Source organism: Vanessa atalanta, unplaced genomic scaffold (genome assembly GCF_905147765.1).
Source record: "Vanessa atalanta unplaced genomic scaffold, ilVanAtal1.2, whole genome shotgun sequence".
Classification (NCBI taxonomy): domain Eukaryota; kingdom Metazoa; phylum Arthropoda; class Insecta; order Lepidoptera; family Nymphalidae; genus Vanessa; species Vanessa atalanta.
In genome coordinates this window covers 1,325-12,500 of record NW_025919936.1, presented here as the reverse complement: position 1 = coordinate 12,500, position 11,176 = coordinate 1,325, and the positions used below count along the sequence as shown (strand labels likewise).

The 11,176-nt window shown below is 52.9% G+C and overlaps 1 protein-coding gene across 1 annotated transcript; it reads right to left on the bottom strand.

The window, feature by feature from the left end:
* Nucleotides 1-9,108: 9,108 nt before the first annotated feature.
* LOC125076361 lies at nt 9,109-10,593 on the bottom strand (the record flags this gene model as incomplete). Its single annotated transcript, XM_047688456.1, has 1 exon — nt 9,109-10,593. A coding segment is annotated over exon 1 (1,485 nt), but the record flags the coding sequence as incomplete, so codon positions are not given.
* Nucleotides 10,594-11,176: the final 583 nt, after the last annotated feature.

The following is an 11,176-nucleotide window of genomic DNA, read 5'->3' as shown; positions in this document are numbered from 1 at the left end:
ACCTAACCTAACCTAACCTAACCTAACCTAACCTAACCTAACCTAACCTAACCTAACCTAACCTAACCTAACCTAACCTAACCTAACCTAACCTAACCTAACCTAACCTAACCTAACCTAACCTAACCTAACCTAACCTAACCTAACTAACCTAACCTAACCTAACCTAACCTAACCTAACCTAACCTAACCTAACCTAACCTAACCTAACCTAACCTAACCTAACCTAACCTAACCTAACCTAACCTAACCTAACCTAACCTAACCTAACCTACCTAACCTAACCTAACCTAACCTAACCTAACCTAACCTAACCTAACCTAACCTAACCTAACCTAACCTAACCTAACCTAACCTAACCTAACCTAACCTAACCTAACCTAACCTAACCTAACCTAACCTAACCTAACCTAACCTAACCTAACCTAACCTAACCTAACCTAACCTAACCTAACCTAACCTTTTTTTTTTTTTTTTTTTTGTTTAACGAGGAGGAAATGCATTTACGCATGCCGCCCGGTCGGGGGACCGGGACGGGTATGTGGGACTCAACCGGGAACTAATGCCCCGTGCCAGGGCACGCTAGTGCTAATGCCCTGTCCTACCCACTAAAACCATCCTCGGGTTTCCACCATGCCGCCGAGTGGTGAGGCCACGGGATCGCCAAGGGCATGCAACCGCGACCCCACCAGCGGCAGCCGCCGCAAGGCGGCTGAATATTCATGAAAAGCGCGCCTAGTGCGCGCCTTCCCCCTCATCCTCCACGTAAGAATGTAGCGAACTCCCCCGAGTTCGCCACTGGAGGCTGGGCGTCAACGAAGCTGACGCCCTGCGGCGGATAAGATGGTAGGCTCCGCCGCTGACCGCCGGTGTAAAACACCTGGGAGGCTCGAGTAGCGAGCCCTCCCACTCCCTCCTAGCCAACGAGGCCACTCACATGGTCCGCCCTGACGCCGATCAGGGACGTACCAGGAGCAGCCCCGCGGCATCCCTCCCGCCAGTCTTAGCCGTGGCCGACGAGCAAGCTCAAGCCGGCCCCGTTGCCCAGGGTACACCACGAGGAGGTGACTGACATGTACCCCAACCTAACCTAACCTAACCTAACCTAACCTACCTAACCTAACCTAACCTAACCTAACCTAACCTAACCTAACCTAACCTAACCTAACCTAACCTAACCTAACCTAACCTAACCTAACCTACCTAACCTAACCTAACCTAACCTAACCTAACCTAACCTAACCTAACCTAACCTAACCTAACCTAACCTAACCTAACCTAACCTAACCTAACCTAACCTAACCTAACCTAACCTAACCTAACCTAACCTAACCTAACCTAACCTAACCTACCTAACCTACTAACCTAACCTAACCTAACCTAACCTACCTAACCTAACCTAACCTAACCTACCTAACCTAACCTAACCTAACCTAACCTAACCTAACCTAACCTAACCTAACCTAACCTAACCTAACCTAACCTAACCTAACCTAACCTAACCTAACCTAACCTAACCTAACCTAACCTAACCTAACCTAACCTAACCTAACCTAACCTAACCTAACCTAACCTAACCTAACCTAACCTAACCTAACCTAACCTAACCTAACCTAACCTAACCTAACCTAACCTAACCTAACCTAACCTAACCTAACCTAACCTAACCTAACCTAACCTAACCTAACCTAACCTAACCTAACCTAACCTAACCTAACCTAACCTAACCTAACCTAACCTAACCTAACCTACTAACCTAACCTAACCTAACCTAACCTAACCTAACCTAACCTAACCTAACCTAACCTAACCTAACCTAACCTAACCTAACCTAACCTAACCTAACCTAACCTAACCTAACCTAACCTAACCTAACCTAACCTAACCTAACCTAACCTAACCTAACCTAACCTAACCTAACCTAACCTAACCTAACCTAACCTAACCTAACCTAACCTAACCTAACCTAACCTAACCTAACCTAACCTAACCTAACCTAACCTAACCTAACCTAACCTAACCTAACCTAACCTAACCTAACCTAACCTAACCTAACCTAACCTAACCTAACCTAACCTAACCTAACCTAACCTAACCTAACCTAACCTAACCTAACCTAACCTAACCTAACCTAACCTAACCTAACCTAACCTAACCTAACCTAACCTAACCTAACCTAACCTAACCTAACCTAACCTAACCTAACCTAACCTAACCTAACCTAACCTAACCTAACCTAACCTAACCTAACCTAACCTAACCTAACCTAACCTAACCTAACCTAACCTAACCTAACCTAACCTAACCTAACCTAACCTAACCTAACCTAACCTAACCTAACCTAACCTAACCTAACCTAACCTAACCTAACCTAACCTAACCTAACCTAACCTAACCTAACCTAACCTAACCTAACCTACCTAACCTAACCTAACCTAACCTAACCTAACCTAACCTAACCTAACCTAACCTAACCTAACCTAACCTAACCTAACCTAACCTAACCTAACCTAACCTAACCTAACCTAACCTAACCTAACCTAACCTAACCTAACCTAACCTAACCTAACCTAACCTAACCTAACCTAACCTAACCTAACCTAACCTAACCTAACCTAACCTAACCTAACCTAACCTAACCTAACCTAACCTAACCTAACCTAACCTAACTAACCTAACCTAACCTAACCTAACCTAACCTAACCTAACCTAACCTAACCTAACCTAACCTAACCTAACCTAACCTAACCTAACCTAACCTAACCTAACCTAACCTAACCTAACCTAACCTAACCTAACCTAACCTAACCTAACCTAACCTAACCTAACCTAACCTAACCTAACCTAACCTAACCTAACCTAACCTAACCTAACCTAACCTAACCTAACCTAACCTAACCTAACCTAACCTAACCTAACCTAACCTAACCTAACCTAACCTAACCTAACCTAACCTAACCTAACCTAACCTAACCTAACCTAACCTAACCTAACCTAACCTAACCTAACCTAACCTAACCTAACCTAACCTAACCTAACCTAACCTAACCTAACCTAACCTAACCTAACCTAACCTAACCTAACCTAACCTAACCTAACCTAACCTAACCTAACCTAACCTAACCTAACCTAACCTAACCTAACCTAACCTAACCTAACCTAACCTAACCTAACCTAACCTAACCTAACCTAACCTAACCTAACCTAACCTAACCTAACCTAACCTAACCTAACCTAACCTAACCTAACCTAACCTAACCTAACCTAACCTAACCTAACCTAACCTAACCTAACCTAACCTAACCTAACCTAACCTAACCTAACCTAACCTAACCTAACCTAACCTAACCTAACCTAACCTAACCTAACCTAACCTAACCTAACCTAACCTAACCTAACCTAACCTAACCTAACCTAACCTAACCTAACCTAACCTAACCTAACCTAACCTAACCTAACCTAACCTAACCTAACCTAACCTAACCTAACCTAACCTAACCTAACCTAACCTAACCTAACCTAACCTAACCTAACCTAACCTAACCTAACCTAACCTAACCTAACCTAACCTAACCTAACCTAACCTAACCTAACCTAACCTAACCTAACCTAACCTAACCTAACCTAACCTAACCTAACCTAACCTAACCTAACCTAACCTAACCTAACCTAACCTAACCTAACCTAACCTAACCTAACCTAACCTAACCTAACCTAACCTAACCTAACCTAACCTAACCTAACCTAACCTAACCTAACCTAACCTAACCTAACCTAACCTAACCTAACCTAACCTAACCTAACCTAACCTAACCTAACCTAACCTAACCTAACCTAACCTAACCTAACCTAACCTAACCTAACCTAACCTAACCTAACCTAACCTAACCTAACCTAACCTAACCTAACCTAACCTAACCTAACCTAACCTAACCTAACCTAACCTAACCTAACCTAACCTAACCTACCTAACCTAACCTAACCTAACCTAACCTAACCTAACCTAACCTAACCTAACCTAACCTAACCTAACCTAACCTAACCTAACCTAACCTAACCTAACCTAACCTAACCTAACCTAACCTAACCTAACCTAACCTAACCTAACCTAACCTAACCTAACCTAACCTAACCTAACCTAACCTAACCTAACCTAACCTAACCTAACCTAACCTAACCTAACCTAACCTAACCTAACCTAACCTAACCTAACCTAACCTAACCTAACCTAACCTAACCTAACCTAACCTAACCTAACCTAACCTAACCTAACCTAACCTAACCTAACCTAACCTAACCTAACCTAACCTAACCTAACCTAACCTAACCTAACCTAACCTAACCTAACCTAACCTAACCTAACCTAACCTAACCTAACCTAACCTAACCTAACCTAACCTAACCTAACCTAACCTAACCTAACCTAACCTAACCTAACCTAACCTAACCTAACCTAACCTAACCTAACCTAACCTAACCTAACCTAACCTAACCTAACCTAACCTAACCTAACCTAACCTAACCTAACCTAACCTAACCTAACCTAACCTAACCTAACCTAACCTAACCTAACCTAACCTAACCTAACCTAACCTAACCTAACCTAACCTAACCTAACCTAACCTAACCTAACCTAACCTAACCTAACCTAACCTAACCTAACCTAACCTAACCTAACCTAACCTAACCTAACCTAACCTAACCTAACCTAACCTAACCTAACCTAACCTAACCTAACCTAACCTAACCTAACCTAACCTAACCTAACCTAACCTAACCTAACCTAACCTAACCTAACCTAACCTAACCTAACCTAACCTAACCTAACCTAACCTAACCTAACCTAACCTAACCTAACCTAACCTAACCTAACCTAACCTAACCTAACCTAACCTAACCTAACCTAACCTAACCTAACCTAACCTAACCTAACCTAACCTAACCTAACCTAACCTAACCTAACCTAACCTAACCTAACCTAACCTAACCTAACCTAACCTAACCTAACCTAACCTAACCTAACCTAACCTAACCTAACCTAACCTAACCTAACCTAACCTAACCTAACCTAACCTACCTAACCTAACCTAACCTAACCTAACCTAACCTAACCTAACCTAACCTAACCTAACCTAACCTAACCTAACCTAACCTAACCTAACCTAACCTAACCTAACCTAACCTAACCTAACCTAACCTAACCTAACCTAACCTAACCTAACCTAACCTAACCTAACCTAACCTAACCTAACCTAACCTAACCTAACCTAACCTAACCTAACCTAACCTAACCTAACCTAACCTAACCTAACCTAACCTAACCTAACCTAACCTAACCTAACCTAACCTTTTTTTTTTTTTTTTTTTTTCGCTGGAAAAACGCGTTACGCGCTTCCCCCACGTGATGGAAAGTGGGGGGGTGTGTGGGACTCCCCGGAGCCCTGGACGCCGAGTGCGCCCAGGTACGCCGGGTTTACCCACTAAAAAACCAGCGGTACCCTCTCCGTCTTTCGGCGGGCGCCGCGGGATCGCTTGCGCATGCTACCGTGACGCCCTGACGGTCGGCCCGCCTATGCGGGCCTCCAACACCTAGAGGGGGTTCTCGGGGTACTGAGACCCCCCCTAGTCCCTGCGACGCCTATTGAGGCGGGGGGAGAAGGTGCGCGTAGCGCTTCTTCCTCCTCCCCGGTCGTCTTCGGCGGAGCGGGTCTGCAGCGGCATCCTCTTCCCGCTCCCGCTCCGCGGCTTCCTTCTGCGACATCACGCTTTCGCAGAAGGAGCGCATCTCCGACCAACACGTCTCACTACCGAGCATTTCGTTGACGATGCTCGGCAGCGAGAGGTCTCCGCCCATAGTCGCCGCAAGGGTGTGCCTCTGGGGCCCCCACGCAGCACACTCACTCAGGGTGTGGTGCGCCGTGTCGACTGGCGCACCACACTCGTGGCAGGAGGGTGACACCTCCCGCCGCGCTATCCCGTGCAGGTACTTACCGAAGCATCCGTGCCCGGTAAGTACCTGCGTCATCCTGAAGGTGAGTGTGCCCTTCTTCCTCTCGACCCAGCGACTCAAGTGGGGCCGGATCGCCTCCACTGTCGCCAGGCCCGCCGTGGGTGACCCCAGATCCTCCTGCCATCGGGCGATCAGGGCTCGCTGGGCTAGAGCCCTGATCCGCCCGACCTCCGCCGACCCTGGACGGTCGCCGCGGTTCCTCGCCTCGACCCGGAACCGGTACACTTCCGCGAGCACCTCCGCCTGGAGCTCCCAGGGCGGATCGCCCGCGAGAAGTGTCGCCGCAGCCCACGACACCGTACGGTACCCTCTGATGCCTCTCACCGCTATGACCCTCTGCGGCTTACGCAGCAGGGCCCGGTTGTCAGCGGTGAGGGCGTCGACCCAGATCGGGGCACCGTACAGCGCCATCGACCTCACTACACCGGAATATAGACGCCGGCATAGCGATCCCGGCCCCCCCACATTCGGAAGGAGGCGGCCGAGAGCGGCGGCGGCGTTGATGAGCCTCGGGCCGAGATGGACAAAATGCTGCCCGAAGCTCCATCGACCGTCCAGGATGAGGCCCAGATACTTCATCTGGGCCTGCACCTTGATCACCGTCCCCCGGACGGTGATACTCGCCCCTCGTGGGGGTCCTTGCCGTGGACCGTGGAACAGGAGGGCCTCCGTTTTGGATATGGAGACCCTCAAGCCCAGCATTCCCATACGGTCCACGGTGAGAGCCGTTCCGACCTCGGCGAGGCGTGCCGCCTCCCGAAAGTCCCGCCCAGTCGCCGTGACGAGGGTGTCGTCAGCGTAGCACAACACCCCCATCCCGGGAAGGACGGGAGCTCGCAGGAGCCAGTCGAAACCGACGTTCCACAGGATTGGGCCGAGAACCGACCCCTGTGGAACGCCGCAGCCTACCCGACGCCGGACCAGCCTCCCATCGACCCCCGCCCAGAGGACCTCCCTGTCCTGGAGGTACGCCTCCAGCAGCCTCCTGAGATAGGTCGGCACCCCATGGTATCGGAGTGCCTCCCGTATCGTCTCGAAAGGGAGACTGTTGAAGGCGTTCGCCACGTCGAGCGAAACCGCCAGGACGACTTGCCCCCGGGCCACCGCTTCCGTCGTCCGAGTCTTCAGGGCGTCCAGGGCGTCGACCGTCGACCGGCCCGCCCTGAACCCGTACTGAGCCTCTGAGAGACCCGGACCGACCTCCTCGAGGTGCTGAACGAGACGGGCTGCGAGGACCTTCTCGAAGAGTTTGCCCGTCTCGTTCAGCAGCACTATTGGCCTGTATGCCGAAGGGGAATCCATCGGCCGACCTTCCTTCGGCAACAGGACCAACTTTCCTTCCTTCCAAGGCTTCGGAAACTGCCCGCTGCACAGGCACTCGTCGAACAGCTCCCGAAGCCTTGCACCCAGGAATTCCAGGGCGTCGCACAGAACACGCCCTGGAACCCCGTCCGGACCCGGCGCCGTGTTCTTGGCCCTCAAGCGGCCGAGGGCCATCTCCATCTCCCGCTCCGTGATCAGTGGTGGAGCCACTGCGTCTTCGATCACGGAGCGAGGGGCCATCTGCGGAGGGACATGCTCGCCTGGATGGGGAAAGAGTTCCCCGACCAGGCGCAGGAGGAGTTCCGGCGGCAGCGTCTCAGTGACGGGGGCGCCTTGAGTGCGGAACTTTCCGCGTACGCCGCGGTACGGGCGCCCCCACGGGTCTCGATTGAGACCCGCCAGAAGCTCCTCCCTGGCCTTCTCCTTGGCCTTGCTTATCGCCAGCTGCAGATCTTTTTTCAACTGGCGATAAGCGTCCAGCATCTGTCCCTCCAGGTCCGTGTCGAGGCCGTTGCGCCTTCGACAGCGGACGTAGGCCCTCCGCGCCCGGCAGCACGTCGCCCGAAGGTCGGCGATTTCGGGCGACCACCAATAGACGTGCCGGCGCGGAACCCTGCGCCGGGTCCGAGGCATGGCCGCATCGCAGACCTCCTTGAGCGAACTGCGCATGCGGCCCGCCAGCTCCTCTGCGCTGGCGCCCTCCGTCCTCCCCGCGGAACCCCACCGCTGCACGATGGCGGCCTCCTTGACCAGCTCTCGATCGACCTGGCCGAGAGACCACCTCGGCAGCGTAGTCGGCACCCTCTGGGGTTCCGCCGGCCTGCTAGAGGTGGAGATCTCGAATCGGATGTACCGGTGATCCGATAGAGTCTCCACCTCCTCCTCCACTCTCCAGTCGACCACTCTGCGTGCAACGACAGGGGTGGCGAACGAAACGTCCACCACGGAACCCCCCTGATGTCGCACGCAGGTGTGAACCTGCCCCCTGTTTAGAAGGGACAGGTCGGAGAGCAGGGCCCACACCTGGACGGCCCTCCCTCGCGGATTCGTGGCGGGGTTGCCCCAGGCACGCGACTTTGCGTTTAAGTCGCCGAGAACCAGTATCGGTTTCGGCGACTGCCTGGCCACCGCAGCTCTGACTAAGCCGAGGTAAGTCTCGAACTCAGCCAGGCTGCGATTAGGGGAGAAGTACGTACCGACGACGACGTACTCCCCCCACCCCACCACTACGTAGCCCGAGCCCCTCTCGATGAGTGAGAGGGGGGGGCCCGTTCCGCTCCTCGTGAGAACCGCCACGGTGTCGTCCGAGTCCCCCAGCCAGTGAGGTAGGGGAGGGACGAAGTAGGGCTCGCAGGCCACCGCCAGGTCTACCTGCCACTCCGCCATGGACTGCAGCAGAAGGTCCTGCGCTCCGGCGGAGTGGTTCACGTTCGATTGTAGGAAGCTCAGGTGTGCTGGCATACTTGATTCTTCTGAGCTTCCTCCGTAGCCTGGCGGCTTTCCTCGCGCGGGGCGGTCCTGGTTCCTTGGACCGCTTTACCCTTCGTGATGGGGGGGTTGCAATCCCTGGCCCCCATCAGGTGCCCCGAAGGCTTGCCGGCCTCTGCGCAGACCGCGCAGCGCATCTTGGCCGTGCATTCCGCTGACTTGTGGCCGTCCGAGCCACAGCGGTAGCACAGGCCTCCCCTCTCCGCCTTCGACGGGCAGAGCGCCCGTGTATGGCCAAGGCCCATACACTTGTAGCAGCGCATAGGGCGCTGCTCCACGACGGCCACCTTGGCCGAGCTCCACCCGACGAGGAGGCGACCGGCAGCGGCCAGCTTCTTCGCTGCCGTGAGGGGGCAGGTGACGCGGACCATCCCCATATAGCCGGGTCCGCGCTGCATCACTCCGCACTTCACCGCCTCGGAGGAGCAGTCACCGGCGTGCGCGATCGCCGCGGCCAGTTTCTCCAAGGTGACGGAGTCGTCGAGCCCCGTCACCTTCAGGTCGGCCTTCTTGACCGGGCGCACTACGTCAGCGACCCCGTCGAGAACTGTGCGGAGCTTCGCCGCCAACCTATCGGCCTGCTCCGCTTGGGCTTTCGGCAGCTCGAGAGCCCTGGCTCCGGTCGCCGTGCGTCGCACCTTCAGCCCACCGCTGATTCCTAGGTCCTGGAGCTTGACACTTTGCTCCGCTCTCTCCAGGACCTGCGCGTAGGTGACGCCCTTTCCTACTGCTTCCGGCTGCAACGTGAGAACGATTGCAGCCGAGCGAGGGGTGGCCAGCTTCGATTTGGCTGGCTGGGGCGTTTTCGGCAGCGTCTTAGCGTCGGAAGAGGTGGTCTTGCTCCCCTTCCTGCCCTTCTTCACCACCGTGGACCAGGACGTCTCCTGGTTCGGTGGTGTTTGGGACGTCGCCGGTGCCGGTGCGCTCGGTAGGCAAGCGGTGGGCTTGGTCTGAGCAGCCAGAGCAGCCGCCTTCCTAGGCTTGGCTGGGGCTCCCACAACCCCGTCCTGGCGGGCCGTCGAGATAGACGGCGGTGGACCCTGCGACATCTGCGTTTTATCTGCCGCGGAGGGAGGTCGCTGCATCCTCGCCGGGAGGCGCTCCTCCAGGCCCGCCAATTGGTCCTTCATCGCCGCGCCGATCGACGTGACGATGAAGTCCTTGAGCTCCTCCATCGAAGGAGCGCCTCGCGGGGTGTTGGCCGCCTCGGTCGCCGCTGCCACCGTGGTACGCATCTCCGCGTACTCACGGCGGTGGGCCTTTAGCTCCGCCTTGAGGGAGTCAATCTCCCTGCGCATACGACTGTTATCCGCACGGAGGTTACGGGCTTCGTCGGCCTCCGTCCGGGACGCCAGAGCTTCGACGACGCCTTCCAGAGAGGCCGCTGCGTCCTTCAGCCTCTTGATGAAGCCTCCTTTGAGGTTGGAGGACTTCAGCGCGACCTCTCTAATCTCGCGTGCACTGCGGCCAGCCTCCGCGCGGAGCTCCTCGTTGCTCTGGAGGGCCGGATCCACCTTGGCTAACGAAGCAGCTTCTTCAAGCTCGGGAACGACCACAGGCGTTTTTTTGAACGCCCTGCTTCTGAGGGTCCGCTCGAAAGCGAGCTCTCTCTCCTCATCTTCTTTGGCTTTGAGCTCTATTCTTGCTCGACTGAGCCCACTTTTCTTAGGCTTGCCGCGGCGGTCGGCAGCAGGTCCCGCCGTGTCGGAGCCTGAGTCGGATTCGACGAACCGGACCGAGGCATCCGACGCTGTCTCCATATCCGTATCCATATTGCAAAAGCAGCTAAAAGGCAGCTTCCCTCAGGAAGTACGTGGCTGAGGGTGGCTCTAAGGCATCATTTATGATCCCCAGAGCCTAGGCTTACAGAAGTAACAATAAAAATTTTTTTCTTAATTTTGACCCTCCCTGTTCTATATATATATTACAGGGCGGGTGGGAGGGCACAATTTTTCGGTTTTCGACCGATAACTCTCGAACGGATAGGCCGATCCGGGAGATTGAGATGTCAACGGATGCAGAGCAGAGGGCCCCACAATCGCGCCGAACACGGAAAAAAGATCGAAACAATAATAAAAAAGATATAAACGAAAAACTTAAAAATAGCTTAAAAACAGACAAAAACGGGAGATATAAGTAAGTTAAAAGTGGAATAATAATTTTAATAGTGAGAACTGAGTGAGGTATTTTTTTCAGATTTTTACGACAATAAATGGAGAAAAAATTTTGAAAAATGTACTTCGAATATTTAGAGTTTCGGTTCGCTTAAGAAGACTTTCAAGAGCGATCCGATTCTTATAGCGAATAATCGATACAGATTCTGTTTATAAAAATTAATAGCTCCGGAACGGAGAC